General features: G+C 53.4%; 1 protein-coding gene across 1 annotated transcript; it reads right to left on the bottom strand.

Annotated features, from left to right (window-relative positions):
• Positions 1 to 7852: 7852 nt before the first annotated feature.
• Positions 7853 to 23785, bottom strand: Col1a1 (collagen, type I, alpha 1). Its single transcript, XM_013038092.1, has 51 exons — positions 23601 to 23785; positions 21885 to 22079; positions 21724 to 21755; positions 21583 to 21618; positions 21392 to 21493; positions 20488 to 20556; positions 20199 to 20243; positions 19995 to 20048; positions 19772 to 19825; positions 19242 to 19295; positions 19079 to 19132; positions 18708 to 18761; positions 18573 to 18617; positions 18407 to 18460; positions 18242 to 18286; positions 18036 to 18089; positions 17717 to 17815; positions 17585 to 17629; positions 17396 to 17494; positions 17220 to 17273; positions 16928 to 17035; positions 16774 to 16827; positions 16471 to 16569; positions 16275 to 16328; positions 16091 to 16189; positions 15262 to 15315; positions 15015 to 15068; positions 14852 to 14905; positions 14692 to 14745; positions 14308 to 14352; positions 14114 to 14212; positions 13787 to 13894; positions 13280 to 13387; positions 13037 to 13090; positions 12840 to 12893; positions 12512 to 12619; positions 12372 to 12425; positions 12205 to 12258; positions 11923 to 12084; positions 11727 to 11834; positions 11513 to 11620; positions 11371 to 11424; positions 11168 to 11275; positions 10754 to 10807; positions 10534 to 10641; positions 10118 to 10171; positions 9642 to 9749; positions 9267 to 9549; positions 8960 to 9150; positions 8422 to 8664; positions 7853 to 8293 (listed from the first exon to the last, which is right to left on the bottom strand). The coding sequence occupies exons 1-51, from the start codon at positions 23701 to 23703 to the stop codon at positions 8147 to 8149; spliced, it is 4389 nt and encodes a 1462-aa protein (XP_012893546.1). The 5' UTR covers positions 23704 to 23785; the 3' UTR covers positions 7853 to 8146.
• Between the last annotated feature and the right edge of the window lie 805 nt (positions 23786 to 24590).

The following is a 24590-nucleotide window of genomic DNA, read 5'->3' as shown; positions in this document are numbered from 1 at the left end:
CAATTTGTACCACTCACTCTCTCAGGTCCTGCTTTGTTCTGGATGCCCCGTACTTATCAGCTAGTTAAGTAACACATTGGAGCTGGGAGACAGTGTTCAGAATTTTAGCTAGATCTGAGGAGCAAAGTTTGAAGCCAGTGTGGGCAGACAAACCCAAGGAACTCTTATTGCTAATTCACCAGCAAAAAGCCAAAAGTAGAGGTGTGGCTCAAGTGGTAGAGCACCAACCTTGCCCTCTCAAAAAACCTCAGAGATGGTGCCCAGGTCTTGAGTTCAATCCCCAGTACCAGAACACACACACACACACACACACACAATGCATAGAGTATGTGTTCAATGAACAAGTGTTGAACAGATGTTTCTTTTACTGAACTGGCTCTCTGACATCTCATTCACGGAGCCGTCCTTTCTCCTGGGGCCAATCATCTGACCGGAAGCACAGAAAGCCTGGGAACTTCATAGCAGCCGCTTACATCAGAAGCACTGAGTAGACAGCTTGCTGCCTGGCTGGGTCCCCTCAGTCTGCCTCCCACCTTGAAATGTGTGTGTGTGTGCACACACACGCACACGCACTCTCTCTCTCTTCCCTGCCCCTCTCCTGAAGTCCAGACAGACCTCATATCCTCCTGTAGGCTTTTCCTGAGTTGGCCTGTGTTGGGAGAATTGGAAGCAAGAGCCTCCCTCTCTCTGCTTCCCAGCCTTGCCCAGGGGTCTTGGCAGAGCCTTCCTCCCCGCCCAGCTCCCAGGAGCACACGGAGCCTGGCCTGGCCGCCTGCCTGAGAGGAAGTGGCCCAGACAAGTAGCCGAGAGGATGGCGTGACTGCAGAGAACACCGTGCCATGCCTGGGCACACGCACTCCAACGCCCAGCTGCCCAGCAGTGTGCAGCCAAGGACACAGACACAGACACCATGTCTCCCCCAGGAGTGCAAGATTCCACCCTGCAGCCACACCCTGTCCCCACAGCCCTGGACAAAGAGTAGCACTCACTCCACCTGAGACTCAACCCACGCTCATTCCACTCATCCCCTGCAGTCCCACGGAAGACTCTGCCCATGGGTCTGGATGCTTGGGCTCCACCTAAACACAGCTCCCACACATGGCCTGACACCTTCTTCTTTGTCTTCTTTCTTTGTTTTTATTTGGTCGGTGGTGGGGCTTGAACTCTGGGCCTGGGTGCTCTCCCTCAGCATTTCAGCTCAAGGTGAGTGCTCTATCATTTGAACCACAGAGCCACTTCCCGTTTTCTGGTGGTTTATTGGAGATAAGAGTCTCACAGACTTTCCTGCTCGCGTTGGCTTTGAACTGTGATCCTCAGATCTCAGCCTCCTGAGTAGCTAGGATTACAGGCATGAGCCACCAGTGCCTGGCTTCTGTCTTCTTTTTTGTGCCAGTACTGGGACTTGAACTCAGGGGATTGAGTTCTTGCTTAGTGTTTTTTTCCCCTTCTTTCTTTCTCAAGGCTGGCACTCTACCGTTTCAGCTACACTTCTACTTCTGGCTTTTTTACTTCTGGGGTGGCTTTGGACATCAATTGTCAGACCTCAGCCTCCTGAGTAGCAAGGATTACAGGTATGAGTCACCAGTGTCTGGCTCCAGACACTTTTTTTAAAATTACCTTTGATAGGTCAGATCTAAGGACAGAGGGTCTACTTCCAGCAAGGCCACAGTCTCCAGAGGCTCACACTTCCCCAGGCAGGTCCTGAGCCGTGATTCTGCCTCATCACAGCTACTGAGAATTAGTTTCGTGTGCTTATAAAATGCTTGGCCCTTGCTGGGCACTGGTGGCTCACACCTGTAATTCTAGCTACTTAGGAGGCTCAGACTGAGGACCCAGTTTGAAGTCTGTGAGAGTCTTATCTCCAATTAACTACCAGAAAACTGGAAGCAATGCTGTGGCTCAAAGTGATGGAGTGCTAGCCTTAAACAAAAGCGCTTAGGGACAGCACCCAGGCCCTGAGTTCAAGCCCCATGACTGACCAAGACAAAAAAAGAAAAAAAGGCTCATCCCTGCCTCGGGACAGCGTTGAGAACTCTTGAGCACTGACGTACTGTTACCTTCCAGGAACTGGACACTGTCATACACAAGCATTCACATGTTCTCCACAAGAACAGAGGTCCATGGGGATCTCTGCCCCTGAGATCTACACCAGACAGGCTTCATTTTCATCAATGGCTTAGAGAAGTTTGTCTTTATCCTGTGTGAATTTAAGGTGCATGTTCTTTGGCACAGTTCTGCTCTTGGCCATGTGTGGCTACTAAGCACCTGAAGTATGCTTAGTCTAAATTGAGATGTGCTGTAAATTTAAAGATAAAATGGTATTAGGAGCCAGGCACTGGTGGCTCACACCTGTAACCCTAGCTACTCAGGTGGCGGACATCTGACACTCACGCAGGAAAGTCTGTGAGATTCTTACCTCCAATTAACCACTAAAAAGCCCTGGCTTAAGGTGGTACAGCACCACCTTGAGTAAAAAAAGCTAAGGGATAGTGTCCAGGCCCTAAGTTCAAGCCCCAGTACTGATACAAAAATAAAATAAGCTGGGTGTTAGTGGCTCATGCCTGTAAATCATAGTTACTCAGGAGGCTGAGATCTGATGGTCATGGTTTAAAGCCAACTTGAGCAGAAAAATTCATAAGATTCTTATCTCCAATTAATCACCAAACAGCTGGATGTGTAGCTGTGATCCAAGGCGGGAGAGCTCCATCTTGAGTGAAAAAGCAAAGGGAAAGCATCCAGGCCCTGAGTTCAAGCCCCAGGACTCTCTCTCTCTGTCTCTTTCTCACTCTTCCTTTTTCTCTCTCACACACAGAGGGACAATAAAATATTCTGTGTGGTTCTCTCTTCCTTAGCAGTTAGAAATACAAGTTGCATATGTGGTTACCCTGTATTTTTTTATGAGGCAGAGCTGATTTCATGGGTCTTTTTTGTCATTGTTGTTGGTCGTGGGGCTTGAACTCTGGGCCTGGGCGCTGTCCCTCAGCTCTTCAGCTCAAGGGTATCGCTCTACCACTTGAGCCACAGTGCCACTTCCGGTTTTTTCTGCTTATGTGGTGCTGAGAATGGAACCCAGGGCCTCATGCATGCGAGGTAAGCGCTCTACCACTGAGCCACCTTCCCAGCCCTTCATGGGTCTTCACCTTTACTCCAGAGCACTCAGTACTAGAAATCAGCCCTTTCCTTGCTTTCTGCAGAACACTTGCTCATGTTGACCCCTTGTTTGCTTTCAAGAAGCCCTGAGGAGGTTGAGGAGTTGGCCCTACAGCAACGAATGCCCTTGAATTTGAGTCTGGGGGCTCCTCACCTTAAAGCTCGGTAGATCCCTGCTATGGCTCTCATCCCCTTCTTCTCTTCTCTGTCCTTCTCTCAGCTTCCACCCTTCCTAGTTCCTCCATGGAATTAGGCAGGGACAATCCCACTTTGACCAGCACCTACAGGTCCATCCTGGCCTGGCTTGGCAGATCCTCCATACAGTGTTGATATCTCCACCACCCTCCTAGATCAGGCCAGCCTTTTCCACAGCCCTGCCTCCAGCCTGGCTTGGTACCTTCTGGAATTCACATCAGGACAGGACAGAGGACAGAGACACAGCCACACATGAGCACAGGGCTCCCACTGGCGCAGGAACTCCAGAGGAGAGGTTTCGCGCCACACACCTCCCTTCTCATTCCTGCTCACATGCACACAGCCCATCCTCTGCCTCTTTGGATACACGTGTCCACAATGCCATGACCTATACTGAATGCAGTCCCTCCCCCTCAGCCCCCCTCCCCCCGCCATAAACTCACCAACACTGTTTAAGGCACTTACAAATGCAAACATCTCTGGGTGGGTAGGAGGAAGGAAGAAGGATGGAAGGAAGGAAAAAAGAATGAAGAAAAAGAAAAGAAACTTACCATATCCTGGTTATGACAAATCTTCTTAGGAGATGGATGGATTCAGGCACCCCAATAAGACCAGGATTCCAAGATCAGCAAAAGTGAAATATCCAAATGAAGTGTCCTTGTTTTCTAGAATTTCTGGATTTGACTGAAAAAAAAAAAAAACAAACCAACAAAAAGCTATCAGCCCCAGGAACTCGTTCCACAGAAAAGATAAAGGCAAATCCCACCGAGCAGCTCTGGGAGCAGCAGGCCCTGTGCCCCCAAGCCGGAGGCAGCCAGGGGCTTGGGGACAGGGTCTGGCAGTGTTTAGGGCTGCTGTGATGTCAGTGGAAAGGAGGGTTTGGGTTGGGAGTGCGGTACAATAGCTCCTTTGTCCCCTTCCCCTCCTGTCCTGAGTTCACACTGAAACTACGCAGCAGCCTCACACCACGTGACACAGACGTGGGCCCAGGCAAGGAGGCACTGTCACACAGTCTGCCCCGACATGGGTCCATGTGTCCACATGTGTGCACACACATGTACATGCATATTCATGGCCCATGTGTAGACCCACACACATGTAGTGAGATATACTGATGTGTGTGTGTGTGTGTGTGTGTGTGTGTGTGTGTGTTATTGGGACTTGAATGCAGAGCCTTGTGCTCTTGTCTTTTTGGCTCAAGGTGAAATGTGATGTGCTACCATTTGAGCCCACAGCTCCACTTCCAGCTTTTTGGTAGTTAATTGAATATAAGAATCTCGCTGGGCACCGTTGGCTCACACCTATAATCCTAGCTACTCAGGAGGCTGAGATCTGAGGATCACAGTGCAAAGCCAACCCAGGCAGGAAAGTCCCTGAGACTCTTATCTCCAATAAACCACCAGAAAACAGGAAGTGGTGCTGTGGTTCAAGTGGTAGCACTTGCCTTGAGCTGAAGAGCTCAGGCCCAGAGGTCTAGCCCCACAAAGCAAAACAGAACAAATCTCACAACTTGTCTTCTTGGGCTGAATTTGAACCACAAGCCACAGAGACACCACCACTGTCTACCTCCACACCCTCTGCCCCCACAGCTCGTGTTCACCTACCGTTCCTCTTACACTGGCCCACCCCTGTGCACACACTACTTCAAAGTCATACTTCTCCAGCTCATCTTCTATTCTTCCATCTCTCAGGTAGCTATAGGGACTGTGCCCAGCCCCTCAAAGCACCACTGGGCTCTGGCTTGGACCAGGCAGGACCAGAGATATGTGAACCTGACCTGAAGGGTGAAGGCCTGAGCAGATAGGAGAAGGGATATCACAGAACAGGCATAGGAAGGGGCAGGAGCAGGAGGTGGGGCGCATACGTGGGAGCTGTCAACTTTTTGGGCTATGAAAGGTGGATGGGTAATAGACAGATAGAGCCTCGAATGCTGGGCTCAGGATGCTTCTGGCTCCCTGTGGGAGTGGATAGATGTGGAGCCTGGTCAGCAAGAGTTCCAGGGACCAGATGTGAAGGTGGATGAGGTTACTTGGGCAGTGTATCAAGCAGGAAGACATCACCAGACACTGATCACACACAACTTTGAATAAACTCAAATCCGAAGACGCATTCATTTATATGCTATGATTTCTCATCCTCTCTAGATTAATTTCAGTTTTTTAACCATCCTAATGTGCTAGAAGTGCTAATGATGAATTATTAAGGACTATAATTAGTAGGCAGAAATACTTAGTGACAGCCACAGTATTAGTATTACTGATGGATGGGCCTCTGCAGACTTGTCATCTCTCCGTAGACCTGAGGGAGGGACACAGGACACAGGACATTTCAGGTTTGAGCTGTGAGAGCTTGGATGAGAGGTGGGAGGGGGTAGGGGGGAAAAACAGCTGTCCATCTCCCTGTGCTCAGTTGACTATAGGCTTCTGGCAGTGGATTCTCTGTCCTCTGCTGACCGCATACCACTGTCTCCATTCCCTGAGATGGGGAAGCCAGCCAGTCACTTTCCCTCAGTGACCTCAAATCCTCAAGACCTCAAGTGGGAAGGGTCAAGAAAGGAGTAGGAAGAAGAATCAAGAATTGTGGAAAATAAGAAAAGGAAGACAAAGGGAGAGAGCAGGAGGCGGTGGAGGACTCTATGGGAAGTTCCATGTCCAGTCTGCTTGTGTTCTAGGCATGTAGACTAAAAGAGACTCATATGTCTTTGTGGGTAACACCCTGCAGATGACTTCATTGCAGCTTTCCAAGGGCCCTAGGAGACTCTTGAGGGTTGAGGATCCTCCATCCTTCCCTCCTATGAGAGTGAGCCTGAACACCCCTTCTCTGAGTGGCCTTCTAGGACCCTCCTCACACTTTTCTGCTTGCTCTTTGCAGGGGGGAGAAAATAGAAACCAGATGTTCCCTCATGTTTGTCCAGAGGGGCTTCCAAATCCTTCTCATCAAGTTCCACTTCTTACCAGTCCCCCTTCTCCTCCCAGGACGTATGGGCAACACCTCCCCTAGTCCTAACCCTACACGGTGCCCACAGCATGGAAAGTGATGGCATGGATGGGTAGGTAGGCCTGAGGTTTGAACAACCTAGGATCGGAGGGTGTGTGTGTGTGTGTGTGTGTGTGTGTGTGTGTGTGTGTTGTTGCTGCTGCACCCGTGGGCTGTCTGTATGGCATTGTGAAGGATTTGGAAACATGCAAGGATTATAAGAAAGAAAAATAAGAGGAAAAAAAATAGGTGTTAAGATATGTGAAAGGCAAGAGCCGGGGGAACAATGGTAGAGTCCAGACAAGAAGTGGAAGAAAAAAAGGTCAGGAGATGGAGGATGAGCCCCACCCACCCCAAAGCAGCCCCCTCAAGCGCCCCCCTTCCCCCAAGAAGGAAATTAGGAGGCCATTGCAAATGTGTTGGGTCATTTCCACATGCTTTATTCCAGCAATCAAAATAATTAAAAACATCTCAAATTATTATACACATACAAAATAGGTACAGAGTCTCTTGCTTCCTCCCACCCCAGAAGGAAAAAAAAAACTGCTTTGTGCTTTGGGAAGTGGTGCTCTGAAGCCCAGATGTGGGACAGTTTAGGAGAGAAGCTGAGAATGGGTCACAGTTGCAGGAGGGGAAGGTTTTGGAGGAAAGAAGTTGAAAGAGGTCATAGAGAGACAGGCCCAGAAGCCAGAGGGGTGGAGAGAGGGTGGAGGAGAAGAGCCAGCAGGTTGGAGTTGCCACTCTTCTTCCATGTTAAATAGCACCGTTAGAAAAAAAAATTCACATGAGTCCCCATCCACAGAGAGAGAGAGAGAGAGAGAAGAAAGCACAAAGGAAAAAAAAGACTTGGAACAAAAGAAACATTTGTTGGCCTAGGGGGACATCTCAACTTCGATAGCACCAGAGATCCCTTCCTTGTCCCATCACAGATGTAGCACCTTTGATATCAAATGGGGTGCCACTGCCCCCTCCCCCACCCCTGCCCCCCACACAGTTGCCCCCGGTGACACACAAAGACAAGAACGAGGTAGTCTTTCAGCAACACAATTACACAAGGCACAGAACAATCTCTCCCACCCAGCCCTGCTCACGCAATGTGTGTGGGGGGTGTTGACATGGTCATCCCAAATCTGATGTTTCCACTCTTCTGTGACCCTGCCTGACTCCACACCCCAGAGGGGCATGCATGGCCCTTCGAAAATAAAGGGGCGCGTTGTAGAGGCTAGGCTCCTTTAGCAGTTGAAGAACCCTAGGTCCTCCCAGGATTTGGAGGTGCTGGGTGGGAGAGTGCACTGGAGCTTGGGGGCCACTTGGGTGTTTTTAGCATTGCCTTTGGTTGCTGGACAGACAATGCTTTGTTTCTTGTGTCTTTTGTTGGGGGCGGGGTAGACTGGGATTTGGGGAGCAATGGAGGAAAGGTCCCAAGAAGGGATGGAGAAAAGAGCAGGAAAGGGCAGCAATGGGGTCTCATAAACCCAGAGGGCAGAAAAGGACTTACCCACACATGGGTCTTCAAGCAAGTGGACCAAGCTTCCTTTTTTAAAAAGTTATTTATTTATTCTTTTTTTTTTCTTTTTGGTAAGGTTGAATGCACTTTTGGTGGTTTTGGTCATGGTCAGTTGGTCAAAGATTAAAAACTATGTCTGAGAGATGAACGCAAAGGGAAAAAAAAAGTTTTCCAAAGTCCATGTGAAATTGTCTCCCAAATTTTTTGGCTTTTTTTTTTTGGGTTGGGGGGGGAATTCCGTTTGGGTTGTTTGTCTGTTTCCAGAATTAAGAGGAAAGCAGGCTGGGTGGGAGGGAGCCAGATTGGGATGGAGGGAGTTTACACAAAGCAGGCAGGGCCAATGTCGATTCCGAATTCCTGGTCTGGGGCGCCAATGTCCAAGGGTGCCACATCAATGATGGGCAGGCGGGAGGTCTTGGTGGTTTTGTATTCAATGACTGTCTTGCCCCAGGTTCCGGTGTGGCTCTGAGGTGAGAGAAGACAACAAGAGAGAGCTGTTAGCCATGGTAGGGATGGAACCCGGGGGCACTTGGCCTATCCCCAAGCTAAAGAATTAGGGAAGCAGGGCCCTGCTGGGGGGTAGCGGGACGCACCGAGCAGCCATCCTCTAAGGTGCTGTAGGTGAAGCGGCTGTTGCCTTCGCCTCGGAGCTCGATCTCGTTGGAGCCCTGGAGGAGCAGGGACTTCTTGAGGTTGCCGGTCTGCTTGTCCATGTAAGCTACGCTGTTCTTGCAGTGGTAGGTAATGTTTTGGGAGGCCTCAGTGGACATCAGGCGCAGGAAGGTCAGCTGGATGGCCACATCAGCAGGGTCGGAGCCGTCGCTGCCATATTCGAACTGTAGGGGGCGGTAGAGAGTAAGAGACGCTGAGTAATCATATGGGGTCTCTAGTCTTTGACCTCTCTGCCTTGGTTCCTCTGAGAGCATCCCCAACTGGACTTCCTCTCCAGAGATGCATCACTTGCCCGTGTGCCCCCTGCATGCAAGCCAGTACCAAGGACCCAGGAATCCTGCCTCCCAGCTCAGCTCTTTCCCTTGCACTGGTTGAGATCCAGCCCGACCCAGAGCTTCATGTGACTTCTGGGCACTGGGCTAACTAATAAGCCTGAGCTCTAGGGTCTAGCTCACACACCTGGAAGCCTCCATTCATGCTCTCGCCGAACCACACGTGCTTCTTCTCCTTGGGGTTCCTGCTGAGGTACCAGTTCTTCTGGGCCACGGTGGGCTGAGTGGGGAACACACAGGTCTCTCCGGTTTCCATGTTGCAGAAGACTTTGATGGCATCCAGGTTGCAGCCTTGGTTGGGGTCGATCCAGTACTCTCCTAGTGGGGCAGGGCAGGTGGAGTTAAGGGAGGTGGGTGGCCAGCATCCTACAGGAGGTGGGGTACTCATGGGGACTATAAGGGAGAGGCGGGGTGTGGCCAGGGCAGGCCCTCACCGCTCTTCCAGTCAGAGTGGCACATCTTGAGGTCGCGGCAGGTGCGGGCGGGGTTCTTGCGGCTGCCTTCGGGGCTGCGGATGTTCTCAATCTGCTGGCTCAGGCTCTTGAGGGTAGTGTCCACTTCAAGGTCACGGTCACGCACCACATTGGCATCGTCAGCCCGGTAGTAGCGGCCACCATCCTGAGCTTTCTCTTGAGGTGGCTGGGGCATGAAGCTGAAGTCGAAACCACCGCTGGGAGGACCAGGGGGGCCAGGGGGGCCAGGAGGGCCAGGGGGACCCTGTGCAGAGACAGATGAAGCCAGTAATTACCAGTGTCCATGTTTTCTTGAGGATGGATATCCAGGAGGCAGAGGGATACGTGGCTACTTACAACAGGACCAGCATCACCAGTGCGACCACGAGGACCAGGGGGGCCGATGGGACCAGGGAGACCATTAAGTCCATCTTTGCCAGCAGCACCAGCAGAGCCAGGAGGACCCTAGAGGGGAAGAGATCGATGTTGACAGTCTTCTGGAAAACTCAAGATCACCTCAATTCTGGATGAAAAGACCACCATCCCTCCTGGCTCTGGTTCCTAGGCCTTCACGGGGCCAGTCTCAAACTCTGTCCCTGAGAGGGGTCCTTCCTCACTCATTTCCACAACTGGCACAGGAAAGTTGGTGGGAGAAAGGAGTGGGGAGGGAGGGGGAAGACCAAGGGCCAGATAACTCATCTGTCAGGACTCCTCTCCCCCTCCCACTTCCTGTCCCTGAACTCTGCCAAGAGATTGCCTGTGTTCCTGGCAAAAAGTCTCAAGGTGTGCCTGGGTCAGGGACCTGGGAAAAATGGATAGAAAGTGTGACTTACCCGAGGACCAGCAGGACCAGAAGCTCCAGAGGGACCTTGTTCACCAGGGGAGCCCTGAAGGACAGATGGAAAGGCATTTCAGATCGACCTAGGGTGGGGGTTTGGTGCAGCCCGGGTGCTGGCTGTGGAGATGATGGGCAGTGTGTACAACTCAGGTTCTCTCATGCTGGAAATCTACCCCCATGCTGGCTGCATTCTGAAACTATACCTGAAGTTTTTCTTGGCTTCCCCCAGCCCCCTCCCACCTCTTAGAAGCTACTTGTAACTTATACATTTTCAGAGAGTACCTGTTAGGGGGAAATCAGAATGCCTATCCGAGGGCAAATGTTTTCCATCCCGACCCCCATATACTGTACAGAATGGAGGAGGTGATAGAGAAGAGGCTCAGAGGGGGCTTGGGGGAGGAGCCTACTCACAGGAGGCCCAGGGGGACCCTGGAGACCAGAGAAGCCACGGTGACCCTTTATGCCTCTTTCGCCAGTCTCGCCAGTCTCACCCTTGTCACCACGGGGACCTTGGGGTCCCTAAAAAAGAAGAACCGACAGGCTGTCAGACAGAAGTTTTGCTGGTGCTAAGGGGGATGCAGTGCATGTTTGGACAAGGGCTGAGGGCATGGGGTTGGGTGTGGGCACTTACAGCAGGACCACGGGCACCAACAGGACCGATGGGTCCAGCAGGACCGGCAGGACCCTGGGGAGAGAAGATGGTGTTAGATCCTGAGCGGGAGAAGCTGAGGCTGGGGGTGGCAGGATGGATCCACCCCCCAGACAGGTATCTCTTGGCCCACATCCCTCTCTCTGTGGCCATCTCTCCTGATTCCCATCCCCAGATAACCTTCAGAGCCAGGCCTCAGGGAAGCTGGGACAAACCCCAGTCCTTGGAGAAGATAGGAGGCCAGGTGGGAGAGGGGCCTCCAGGCTGTTTTTTCTAAGGAGGTCAAGGGCCACAGACATCTCCCTAGACCTCTTCATCTCTCTTGGTGGGAATTAGCTGTCCATCCTCTAAGCCAACTGGGAGAATCCCTGCCTGGAGCAGAGCCCAGCTACTTACAGTCTCACCACGATCGCCACTCTTGCCAGCAGGGCCAACAGGACCAGGGGCACCGGGAGCACCAGGAGCGCCAGGGGGTCCAGCGGGGCCAGTCTCACCACGGTCACCCTAGGAGAAGTAGGCAGGGCACTGTGGGTTAGCCTGAACTGAAGGCACCAGGCTGGGGCAGGCAGGGCTGAGGCCCTGTAGTATGTTCCTCTTACCTTGGGGCCAGGAGAGCCATCTCTTCCAGGGGAGCCTTCAGCACCGGGAGATCCCTACGGAGGGAGGAAGAGTGAGGGCCCGCCCAAACAGAAGCTCAGAGAAGCTGGCCCACTTGACCGCTCAGGAGCTACGTGTGCTCACCTCACGTCCAGATTCACCAGGAGGTCCAGCTAACCCAGGGGGCCCCATGGGACCAGGGGGACCCCGTTCACCACTTGCTCCGGAAGGACCCTGTTTGCCGGGCTCGCCCTACAGCAAGAGAGAAGCGATTGAGACCAGACCAGACACAGGGCGTAGGGGCTCCCTGTACCTCCTGCAGGTCCTAAGAGGATCCCCAAAGTAAGGAACTACTTACAGAGGGGCCAGGAAGACCTGGGAAGCCTCTTTCTCCTCTCTGACCAGGCAGACCAACCACACCACGTTGTCCAGCGATACCCTGAGGTCCAGGAGTACCAGGAGAGCCCTGCAGGAGGCAGAAAGGGGTGAGGCCTCTCACAAGAGCACGGGGACCGCACCCCAGCTCTGCATGCGAGATCAGAGCCGGCACTTACAGCAGGCCCATCGGCACCAGGAGATCCTTTCTCGCCAGCAGGGCCGGGAGGACCGGGGGGACCAACTTCACCAGGACGTCCAGCAGGACCAGTCTCACCACGGGGACCTTTGCCGCCTTCTTTGCCAACAGGGCCAGGAGGGCCGGGAGGACCAGCATTTCCCTGGGTGGGGACAGGAGGGACTATCAGAGCCCCAGAGGCTTCTGGAACACCAGGGAGTCATGGTGGCATCATGTGTCCCGCGCCCTCAACCCAGAGCCAAGGACTCAATCAGATACTCACAGAGGGGCCGGGGGGACCAACTCGGCCAGCAGCACCAGGAAAACCAGTAGCACCCTGGCAGGAGAGAACACAGGAGCCATCAGAGGAGGGTAGCCAGGTCACCTGGCCCAGCCATCACTGACCACTGGCCTGGGGTAGGCTTGGCTGAGGAGCGTGATGATACTCACAGGGGGACCAGCACTGCCACGAGCACCTTTGGGTCCAGGAGCACCAACGTTACCCTGCAGGAGAGCACAGAGGTGTGAGGTCCAGTCCAGTTGTGGGACCAAGACTGCCGCCAGCTTAGGGTGCAGAGTGAGGTACTCACAATGGGACCAGGGGGTCCGGCAGGGCCGGCAGGGCCAGGAGGACCAGCATCGCCTTTAGCACCAGAATCACCGGGTTCACCTTTAGCACCGGGTTGGCCATCAGCACCCTGGGCAGGAAGGAAAAAGTGGAAAATGGAGGAGGCTTCCAGGCAGCCAGAGAGCCAGGGACCCACTGGGCTAGGGGAAGGACAGCAACTAGACATGAAGACGTTTGGGAGGGCAACAACCCCTCCCCATCCTTGTCCTCCACTTAGGAGAATACCTCCATCTTCCCTCGGTCCCCCAAGGTCCCTCCCCCATATCCTATCTGGTGATCTTGGTACTTACAGGGGGGCCAGCGAAGCCAGCAGGGCCAGGGGGACCTGGCTCACCACGGTCACCCTAGAAGAAAAGGAGGCACATTAGAGAGAAATCCTGACCTCTGAGGCGAGGGGAAGGTGGGGAGCAGAGCAGAGAAGGAGGACAGAAAGAAGGCAGGAGGAGAAGGGCTGAGCGTGGGTCTTAACAAGTTCTTTTATACTTACGGGGGCACCGCGGGCTCCAGTGGGACCAGCAGGGCCGCTGGGACCAGATTCACCCTGAAAGGGAGGGACAAGAGTTCAAGGTCAGAGGCCACCCTGAACATCCTGGCAGATGACCCCAGCAGTGTTTTCACCTCCGGTCCCTCTACTGCTTGGTTCCAATGTGGTATGAAAGGGCTTGCTGGTAAAAGCTGTGCCTTACTAAACAGCTATGTGTTAGTGAGGAGGAAACTGCTAGTCATTTACCTTGTCACCAGGAGCACCAGCAGGGCCGGGAGGACCAATGGGGCCAGTCAGACCTCGGACGCCATCTTTGCCAGGAGAACCATCAGCGCCTTTGGGACCAGCATCACCCTAGAGACAGGAAAGAGCCTGAGACTTCCAGTGTGGAGCCAGGAGATGATGACCTGCAGGGTTCTGGAACCCCAAAGGGGCCATCCCCAACTCTGTCTTGCTCTAACTATGCCAAGGATGCAAGGTGCTTTCAGGGGAAGATGTCCCTGGCTTATGGAGGGGGATGAATCAAGGAAACTTCTATCAAGGAAGTGCTCTACTTCTTATCACCATGATAACTCATAAGAAAAAAGGGTCTGGACCACAGGCAGAGGATTCACCAAGCAAAGGGGCCTGAGGGGAAGAAGAGAGAAGGAGTGAAAAGGGGAAGGCCCTGTGGGAAAGAGACACTGGAGAATATAAAGCAGAGATGTAGATGGGTGCCACAAAGGGCTGGAGACAGGAAGAAGTTTGACTTACTCTGTCACCCTTAGGGCCTGGAAGACCAGCTGCACCACGTTCACCGGGCATTCCTTGAAGACCAGGGGCACCCTGGCTACCAGGGGCTCCAGGGGCACCAGTATCACCCTAGATGGCAACCAAAAGATGGAAGTGAGGCCTGGGGTCCCAGAAGTTGCCTAAAGCCCTGAGATTCCCCACCCCACCCCATGTGGTGTCTCTCAGATTTGGTTCAAGGACAAAGACATGTGCTGCCAGCGGACTTCAGCCTGCTGGGGGGTCTCCCTCAGCCTCCACATCTCCATGGCTTTGGTCACAGCAAGCCCCCTCCCCTCACACTGTCCTCACCTTGGCACCATCATTGCCAGGAGCACCGTTGGATCCACGGGGACCAGCAGGACCAGGGGGACCTTGCACACCGCGTTCACCAGGGAAACCTCTCTCGCCCTACAAGGGAAAGATAGGCACATCATGGTTGCTCCAGAGACAGATCCAAGTCTGGGGATGTCAAGACAGGATGCAGTGAGGGAATTTCTACTTACTCTTGCTCCAGAGGGGCCAGGGGCACCAAGGTCTCCAGGAACACCCTGTGGGGAGGGAGAGGCAAAGGAACCAAGTGAGCAAAACAAACCTCAGGGACTGTGATTACAGACGGTCCCTTCTTCAGGTGTCACAGGCCTCCTTCCTCCCCTCATGTAGAAGGCTTGAAAGAAAACTAGCCTTCCAGCCTAGAAGCCATGTAGCTCTTTTCAGAGCAGAACATGCCGTTCCCTGCTTTCTTTTCTGTGTACCTCTCTTCCTTATAGGAAGGAAGTCTTTTCTGATGTCTAACCTCCATCCCTCTGGAAGCTGGTTGTCCCATTCTAGAAGCATTGGCCTGTCCCTCTGTATTTTCTGCACTCCTCCAGCCAATTGTGGCTGCTTACCTGGTCACCAGGTTTGCCTGCTTCGCCAGGAGGACCAGCGGGGCCAGGGAGACCCTGTAGGTGGAAAATGGGGGAAGGAAGAGGAAGAGGAAGGGGTTTAGAATCTGGATGAGAACACAGGTGCTCCCCCCACTCCCCTGTAAACACCAGAAGGCCTCACCTGGAATCCGGGGGAGCCAGCAGGGCCTTGTTCGCCTCTCTCACCAGCGGGACCCTGTCATGGAGAAGATGCTGTGGTCATGGGTAGTCTGAGAAGAAGAGGGGCAGGGTGGGGGCATCACTCCCGGGCTCGCTCCCCAAGCTTCTGGGTCAGAGACACTTACAGAAGGGCCTGGGGGTCCCTGAGCTCCAGCTTCTCCATCTTTGCCAGCAGGACCCTGTGAAGCAAAAGAAGGGTAAATAACTCGGCAGGGGGTGGGGGGAAGAGCACAGTGCGTGAGGCTCGGGCTTCTGATGACATGATTATGTTGGTGGACTTTGGCATCCCTCTCCAGGGGGAAGGCCTGGGTCACAGGAAGACAGGACAGGAGAAGACAGGAAACAAGGGACCAGGAAATGAGCAATACGTACAACAGCACCAGGGGGTCCTGGGACACCTCGCTCTCCAGCTTTTCCGGGTTCTCCCTGTAAAGAAAGGGTGTCAGAATTTGAGGGCCAAAGTAGAAGTGGAGGACCTCTGTCACTCCTTATTGCCTTGTGTTGGGACCATTTTCTTTAAACACTGAGGACTGAACCCAGAGCCTTGAGACGGCTAAGCAAAACTCTGTCCTTTGAGTCATGCCCCTAGTATTTTTGCTTTTAGGTTTTTTGTTTGATTTTTTTTTTTTTTTTGAGATGGGGTCTTGCACTAACTTCGCCTAGGCTGGTCTTAGACTATGACCCTCCTATCTCTACCTTCCTGAGTATTCACCTTCCCAGCTTGAGTGGGGCTTTCTTTTCAGAAAGCATGTAGGCCTTCTACAAGCTTTGGCCCACGGGGAATGCCTTGATAGCTTTTAATGCTTGGTATTCAGTCATTCCCTGTCGCCCCCACAAAAAACCCTCACCAGGTACCTTCGTAGGTACTTTTCTTCTTCTCTCTTTTTCCAGTTACATGCCTCCAGTGGCCTGAACTACAAATGACTGTCATGACATCTGAACCTCAAAGAACCCACCAAATTTGGGTGCTACTATATAAAAGGTCCCATCCTACCTGTATGTGGGTGGGGGACACTAATAATGTTTATTTCGTGGAGCAATCATCACAGAGCTAGGAGAAATCTTTCATTTTTTTTTAACTAATGGAGAGACTAAGACCCAGCAAGGGACAGCAAAGGGCTTGAGGTCGCACAGTAAGTCTGCAGAGCTGAGCCCCGAGCCTGACTCTTGTTTCCAGGATGCTCCCACACAGAATACTCACAGCAGCACCTTTAGGTCCAGGGAATCCCATCACACCAGCCTGACCACGGGCACCAGGGGGACCTGGAGGTCCAGGGCGACCATCTTGACCAGCGGGACCCTGAGGATGGAAGGTACAGGAGTGTGGTGAGGACTGAGGCGGGCAGATAGGAGAGGGGGAGGAGAAGGGGAAGAGGCATACTTACAGGGGGACCAGTTTTTCCATCAGGACCAGGGCTTCCTGGGCTTCCAGTCAGACCCTAGGGGGAGGCAGAGATGTGAGCTGGGGCTCGGGAAGAAGGAGCATGGTGGGCAGATATGTGGACCACTCTGCCATTCTTTATCCTGGACCCTGACAAGTGTTTGTCCTGGCTGTGCTGGTCTGGAGGACTGGGCGCTCACCTTGGCACCGGGCAGGCCAGCTTCTCCGGGGCGACCAGCTTCACCAGGAGAACCTTTGGGACCAGCAGGGCCAGGAGAACCACGTTCACCAGTGGGACCCTGGTTGGGGGGGGGGTGCAAAATAACTATGTCAAGCCTGGGCATCTTTACCATAAACCCAAGTCCTCTTCCTTCTGGGAGGGGTGAGGGATCTGGGCAACTGAGGTGGGCTTTGAGGGCTATCAAAAGATCAGATGTAATGAGAAAAGGGGGAGACACAGGTGAGCATCACAGTAGGGATCCCCGAGGGTGAAGAGGGTTTACCTTGGGACCAGCAACGCCATCTGCGCCAGGGAATCCACGGCTACCAGGCCCTCCCTGCAGGAGGAGAGGAGATCATTGAGCTTGGAGACACCCACCTCCAGGACACAAGGCAGGTGCTGAGTGTAGAGGAGGAGAAGCGGTAGGGGGTACTCACACGCTCGCCAGGGGGTCCAGGCAGGCCAGCAGGTCCAGGTTCACCTCGGGCTCCTCGCTTTCCTTCTTCACCAGCAGGGCCAGGGGGTCCTTGAACACCAGCAGGGCCCTGGAGTGGGCAGAGAAGGGGATGATCTTGGTGACTGGCCAAAGCGGAGCCTGACCCAGAGCCTGCTCAATGCTGGAGCTCCCCTGGCAGATGAAGGGTTCCTAGATCCCCCATCAGGGGCTCTCAGGGCCTAGGGACTGAGCTGAGCTGAAGGTACTGGGGGCAGGGATGATGGAAAACTTACGGGCTCTCCTTTGGCACCAGTGTCTCCTTTGTTTCCGGGAGCACCAGGTTCACCCTGTAAGTGGAAGCCAGGTAGGAGGAGAGGGTGAGCTGGGAGTTGGGGTGCTCAGTTGCATTGAAAATTCATGCACTGCATATTCACAAGGTGGGGGTAGTGAGGTGAGGGCTTCTACTTACGCTGTTACCCTTGGGACCAGGAGCGCCGCTGGGACCCTGGGGTCCAGAGGGACCACGGGCACCGGGGAAGCCAGGAGCACCAGCAATACCAGGAGCTCCCTGTAGACAGACAGATGAGCCTGAAGTTGAGGGCATAGGGCTGGGGGAGGCGGGAATCTAGGCAGGACTGAGAGCTGGCAGGAGACTTACGTTGGCACCTTTAGCACCAGGCTGTCCATCAGCACCAGGGTTTCCCTGTGGACCAGAGACAGGAGGGTAAGTGACAGGCAGGGACTCTGAGGTTGCACACTATCAGGGGACACTAGGACTAGGGAGACTCACAGCAGGACCAGCAGCACCAGCAGGGCCAGGGGGGCCGGGCTCACCACGCACACCCTGGGGACCTTCAGAACCTCGAGCTCCTTGGGGACCAGCTTCACCCTGGATTGGAGAAGAGAGCATGTCAGAAACCAAATTTCTGGGGTGTGAGGAGAGGGAAGAGACAGGGACAGGGATTCAAGAATGAGGGCTCCTCTGGGGAAGGGGACCCCAGGTCAAAAGTATTGGGAAATAAGCTTCCCTCATGTCATTCTGGCTCTCTCTGGTTTGGGGACCTGTAAAAATCATGCTAAGAAAGAAATGGGGGTTGAGGGGGTCTTACCTTAGCACCAACAGCACCAGGAAAGCCAGGAGGACCAGCGGGGCCAGTGGGACCCTGTGAATGATATGGAATGTTAACCCGTTGGAAGGTGGCAGTGCAGGGCACATCTTGAGACAGCAGAGATCCTCGGTTTTGGACCAATATGGCCGATTGCCAGGGTCACCACAAGGGCTGACGCCCAGGCCCTGAGGCGACACCATACTCACCGGGGGTCCAGCTGCACCAGTAGCACCATCATTTCCACGTGCACCCTGCAAAAAAAGGAGGGGAATCCCAGTAATGTGCAATGAGTTCCTGCAGCTCCTGGGGAGCTCTGTCCAGAGCTGAACAAACCCAAAGCTGGGAGTTGGGGTGCTCAGTTGCATACTTACAGCAGGTCCAGGGGCTCCAGGGCGACCTCTCTCACCAGGCAGACCACGGGGACCCTAACAACCAAACCCAAAGCAACCAGGTGAGCCAGGAGACAATACCTTGCCCGTAAGTCTCTACCCATCCCTGTACCCCACATTCTCTCTCTGTAGAAGTGGGTGCACTCACCATCTGGCCAGGAGCTCCATTTTCACCAGGGCTGCCAGGTTCGCCCTACAGGAGAGAGGACAGAGTGAGGTGTTCATGCATAACGGAACTTTGGGAGTGAGATGGGGTCACTAAGACTTTCTGACAGCCTCTTACCTTGGGACCAGCAGGACCAGCATCTCCCTTAGCACCATCCAGACCACTGAAACCCTAAAACAGGAAAGGAAGACAAAGTGAGACCCTGCAGAGGGGTTGGGTCACCTCAACACCTACCCAGATCTAACTTCAAGAGGTCATGCCTGTCATCCTGGTGTCTCTGAACTAGACTAGACCTAACTAACCAAAGACCTCACCCACTCCCTTTATCCAGACTTCTTTCCCATGGAAGGAAATCCTTTCAAATGCTTCCCTTGGTACTTCTGTAGCTGCCACCCACTATGATAGCCGGTCAGCATCTTTCCAGGAATGGGGCTAGAAGGGTGGGAGACTAGGACTTGGAGAGTTTAGATGATTCAAAGGGGACTCACTCTGTGTCCTTTCATTCCAGGAAGGCCAGCTGTTCCGGGCAATCCTCGAGCACCCTGGAGAGAAAAGCAAAGGGCAAAGAAAGGCCTTTGGAATGAAATACAGTTCCTGAAGGAAGTCCAGATGTAGTGAATGAAGCTTGGGGATCTTCCCACTCATGCTCACCTGAGGCCCAGAAGGTCCACGTTCACCAGGACGGCCAGGTTTGCCAGCTTCCCCCTGCAGGGAGAGGAAAAAGGATATCATGCCATGTCCCAGGAGCTGGGAAACTGTGGATAATCCCAGGCTTCTTGGGATTGCTCAAGGTCAAGTTCAGAATCTTACATTGAATCTAGAGCTCATGTTAGATCTACCATGAAACCCTAATTAGGAGTAATTTGAGTTGCTTCAAAGGAACGTCTGTTTCTGTCACCAGAATTTTAGTTTGTTTCATCCACACCCACAGTGGTTAACCTAAGAATTCATTTATTCCAAAAGATGGGAGTTGAAGACTACCTTATGGTGGCCAGGGTGGACAAATAGGAAAAGATCCCATGAGGGTAAAGATAATTGGTTAAGGACAGTTTCATGCACCAGAGAGAACTTGCTCTCCTTCCTCTGAGTATGAGCCCCAATGGTGGTGGGGCAGTGGTAGCAGTGATTATAGCACCTGAAGACATTGGAATCACCAAGTATCTTTACTCTGAGCTACTTACATCATCTCCGTTCTTGCCAGGAGGTCCTGGGGGGCCGCGGGGACCCATGGGACCCTAGAGGAGATAAGAGAAGCAATGGTTAGAATGCCTAGTATGAGAAAAGCAAAGAAAGGGAAGGGTGGGATTAGAAAGAGGAGGTAAGAGGTCCTCAGGTGTTGGGAGGGGTCTATTCATGGGAGAAGGTATGTTTATAGAAGAGACTGTATCTATATCTAATACTCACTGAAGCTCCAGGTTCGCCAGGCTCACCAGGGGGTCCTTGAAAACCTTGGGGACCCTGTAGAATAAATAAGAAGAGAAGGGTGAGGCCAGAAAAGCAGGTGCCAATCAGTCCCCATCTCACCAAAAGTTCTCTGTAGGCCTTCTCTGACCTCATCCCAACGTTCCCTCCAACGTTCCCAAAGCCCAAGACTTCCTGTATACTCACAGGTGCACCAGGGGGGCCGGGGAGACCACGAGGACCAGAGGGACCCTACAGAAGGAAGAGAAGGGACATTAGCATGGTGACAACTATGTGGGAATGCAAGACTTAGGAGTGGTTTTACTATGCCCCATGAATCCTGTTAGGACCGAAGTTGTCCTGTGTCCTCTCTAGATTCTAGGTGGCCTTTGCCCCCAAGTCTTCAGTATCCCCCACTGCCCCACCCACATCATCCATGTCTTCTGCATCCCCTTCCTCTTCTGTCCCGTAGTCTGTGCTCCCCCTGGTGGCTCACCATGGGGCCGGGCACGGAAACTCCAGCTGATTTCTCATCATAACCATAAGACATCTGAGGAGCGAAGTTCTAGAAAAAGAAGAGTGACAGCATGAGAAATCGGGGTCAGGATCGTAAACTGAAAGGCCGATGACATCATCAATATTGGGGTAAACTGACACCCTGTGCTTCCCAATGTGATAGATTAATAGAGACAACATTGCCTGTGAGACATTTCTGCTAACACCATGTTGGGCCATTCTAAACAGACACCCCACCTGAGGGTCAGGTACAAATTAATTGACCTCTGCAAAACAGTCAGACTCTTCAATGTTGTGAAAGATAAAATGAGTCTCAAGAATAGTCTACCTTCATGGGAATTAAAGAGAGGACAATCAAATACAATTCACGATCCCAGGTAGGAGCCTGGATTGGGAGGGAAAATGCTCTAAAGGATGTGGTAATATCTGAACATGGATTTATATTATAGTTTTGAGTCAATGTTAAACTTAATAGCAAGGTTACCATTACAGAAAAGAATGCTCTTATTCTTTAAGAAATGCACATTAAAGGGGTGACATTGTTCAAAAAGAAATGTACTCTGACTTACATAACTGTAACCCCTCTGTACACCCCCTTTATAATAATACATTTTTAGGGAAATAGGCATTTTAAAATGGTCCCTAACTTTCCAACAGCTCAAGAAAAGAGCAATGATCACGTGCATAAGACAGAGACTCAGAAAGCAAATGAGGCAAACTATTAAGGGTCAATCAAAGTGCTTTATCTTAGTCTTGCAACTCTTCTCTAACTTGAAGATTATTTCTAAATGTAAAGTTACCTCATCTACCAAAAACTCAAAAGCAAAATGCATAGGGGTGTACACAACCCCACCCCGCACCATGGGTCTTTATTTTCCACTTACTCCTCCAAGGCCAGGGGGTCCGGGAGGTCCAGGAGGGCCGGGGATTCCGGGAAGTCCAGGCTTTCCGGGGATGCCATCTCGTCCAGGAGGGCCGGCAGGTCCCTGCACCAGGAAAGGGTGGGGCCTCGATCATCACAGGCTGGAGCCACCCCCGCCCAGCTTCCCCAGAGCCCAGACAGAGCAAAGCTTACCCGTGGGCCTCGGGGGCCAGTGTCTCCCTTGGGTCCCTATGGAGTTGAGGGAAAAGAAACAAAAAACCGGTTAGAGAAAAAAAGGGTGTTGTGGGGTCCTGGGCACGAGGTCAAATGTCGAAGGCAGAGGATTATTATTACCTCGACTCCTAGGCTTTCTTGGTCTGGCATGACTGTGGGGGGGGGGGGGAAGAAGAGACAAGGCGGTTAGAGGCAGGTTTTACTAGTGATGCGCCCCGAGGGAGGTGTGTGTGTGTGTGTGTGTGACCCCGATCTCCCTCAGGCCCAGGCCCCAATCATACCCGAGTGTTCCACACAGACAGGACAGCACTCGCCCTCAATCATCTGGGGTTCCAGACAGTCAAAGGCGTTGTCGCACATCACATCGTCACACACCGTGGTGCCGTTGTTGCAGATACAGACCAGGCAGGGCTCGGGTTTCCACGTTTGGTTATTAGGATGCCTGATGCCATCGTATATGCAGCTGATTTTGGGGACTGGGTCAAGTGGGAGAACACTCGAGTTATGGTCGGCCTTCACGACCCCCACCTCGGAGCACCGGGGACCCCAATCCTACTCGCCCTTTCCCTTTGCCCTCCAGACACACACAAGACTTTCCATTTCCCGCCTCCTTCCCCTCCCCTTCCCCCATTCGTAAATGCTCGTCTGCTCGACATCAACACGGTTGACAACACCGGGGCGCCTGGCCAGGCCAGCTATAACTCTTCCCAGTTCTCAGGAATTTAAACAAAGCTCTAGGCTGGGGTTCTTTCCAAATTCAACCTCAGGCCGTGGGCGCTGAGGCCAAGTGAAATAAAAAGCCAGGGGATGGGGGTGGGGGCCTGCGGGAGGGTCGGGCTCCGAGGCCCGGCGCTTGGGGAGTGGTTCGCGTAGGCGGGAGGCATGTGGGAGGAGACGAGAAAGTTCCAGCCTGCGTTCCGCCCCCATTCCCAGGGCAGGTGGGATGGCCTGGGCGGGGCTAGAAGAGGGGCGGGGGAGGAGGGGTGGTTTGCGTGGGGTCTTTCAGAAGCTTGACCGGTCGCCCTCAAGCGGGATACATCTTAACCACCGCAGCCAATTACAGCTTAACAGTTTGCTCTCGGGATGAGTGCCCGTGTCCCAAGCATAGCCAGTATTTGTGGGTCACCTCTTTAACCAAAGATCAAAAAGTCCACACAGAGTCATGTTAGATAACCACGCCCACTGCGCGAGCGTCTGTGCGCATGACCACTAGGAGGCGCGCAATGCCAGGCAATGAATAAATGGGAGAGGTGGGGGGGGGGTGCGGGGTACCAGGCAGGGCCAATTTTCCCGGGCCGGAGACTTTTCAAGACAGGCGCTACCCTCATCCCTGGCTTTTATTTTTCCAGATCTAAAGATGGGGTCCACGGCTGGCAACGATCTTGGTTTTACCCCGCTCCAGCTGCGCGCCGTAAAGCGCGGCACCCAGGACGCGCACTGTTCCATGTTGATCAGCAGGGAGCGCAAGGACCCCGCCCTGGTCAACTCTGCGCCAAACTTTCTCATCGTCCTAACCCGCCCACTCCGTGCGTCCCCTCCCCCGCGAGCCCCGCACCCCGCAGTCCCAGGAACACTGTCTAGCCTGCAGAGAGGGCAAACAATCTTTCCTTATGAATCATCCCACAGCCTTTCTGATCGCTTTTACATCGCAGGCTCCAAATCCCTAGCTCGGCGCCCCTGATTCCCATCTTCGACGTGCTCTGCCCCTCACTTATGCACTTTCCCAGCTATTCTCGCCGGCGCATGCCTGGAATTTCATCCTGTGCCATCTCACCCCGCACTCCATCCTCTCTGCCCAGTCTTGGGAAGTCTTCATCCCCATCCCCACCCCAGGCTGGATTCTCTTCTCCCAGAGCGCCCAGGAAGTACCCTCACGACCTCGCTTCCATCCCTGCGTCTCCAGAGCATCGAGTTTCCGTTTAAGCCACGGTGACCCGAAGCCAAGGCTCAGGATGCGATACCAAGTAGCCCCGGTCTTGCAAAAGTTTGGAACTTACTGTCTTCGTGTTGGCGCACGACTTCGTCTGCCTCTTGGCCGTGCGTCTGGAGGGCGGTGGCCGCTAAGAGGAGCAGGAGCCGGAGGTCCACAAAGCTGAACATGTCTAGACCCTAGACATGTAGACTCTTTGCGGCTGGGGTGGGGGGTTAGCGTCGGCTCATGCGTGGCCTCACTCCGTGTGCCTCCTGCTCCGTCCCCCGAGGAGAAACTCCGGTCTGCTCCAACCGCTGGCCTGGGCCCCTTTTATACCATCTTGATGGAGAACTAGAAGGAACCCTGCCCCTCGGAGAGGGGGAGCCGGCTGCCCGCCCCCCAGCCAATCAGAAGAGTCTGGCCCGGCCCCCAATTTGGAACTGCGAGGGGGGGGAGGAAGAGGAGGAGGGAAGGGAAGCGAAGGGAGTCTCCCCCCTTTGCAGCTCTGTCTCCCAGCCGCCCCCCCCCCCCCGCCAGACCAGCCTGGGCCAGAGGTGCTGCTGCTGAGTGTGGCTGTGTTCTCAGGATACTGAGTGCGGGCTGAGGAGTGGGGAGGGGGTGCCCCTTGTGCTCTCTTCCTGGGATCCCCAAATGTGAAGGAGGTGAAGTTGGGGAAACCCGAGTGAGTGGAATGGGAGAGGGTCTTTTTCATTCATCCCTGGAAAGAACTAGGAAGGGGCCTAAAGAGGCCAGCTAGGGGCTCTCCCAAACAAGCACCAGGAAACGAAAAAGATGCGCCTGTTTGGGGGTGTCTTCTGGTGTAGCTGGGTTATAGAGGTAAGGATCAGTCAGGAACCAAATTAAAAAGTCTTTTCTAGATATTAGAAAAGATAGGTGGAGGGGGTACAGACAAGGGGGTGAGATGGGGCTGGGGGTGGTTATTTTGAGGGGGCCAGTTCCGCCATTCCTAAACCTTCAAGACAGACTCAGATGTCCTCCTCTAGCCCCCACGGCTGGAGACAATGGAGTGGGGAGGTCGAGGTTTCCACTACGTGGTCTTTCCAGAAGGAAATTT

Source organism: Dipodomys ordii, unplaced genomic scaffold, assembly GCF_000151885.1.
Source record: "Dipodomys ordii isolate 6190 unplaced genomic scaffold, Dord_2.0 Scaffold7, whole genome shotgun sequence".
Lineage (NCBI taxonomy): Eukaryota > Metazoa > Chordata > Mammalia > Rodentia > Heteromyidae > Dipodomys > Dipodomys ordii.
This window is presented reverse-complemented; position numbering and strand designations above follow the sequence as displayed.

Excerpts from the sequence above, each read along its gene's own strand:
- Col1a1 (XM_013038092.1), bottom strand. The coding sequence starts at position 23,703 with ATGTTCAGCTTTGTGGACCTCCGGCTCCTGCTCCTCTTAGCGGCCACC. Across the intron at positions 12,259-12,371 it reads GTGGCAGTGCTGGTCCCCCT|GGTGCTACTGGTTTTCCTGG; the intron begins GTGAGTATCATC and ends CTCTCCTGCCAG. Across the intron at positions 8,294-8,421 it reads CCTTAGAGGATGGCTGCTCG|AGCCACACCGGAACCTGGGG; the intron begins GTGCGTCCCGCT and ends CTCTCACCTCAG.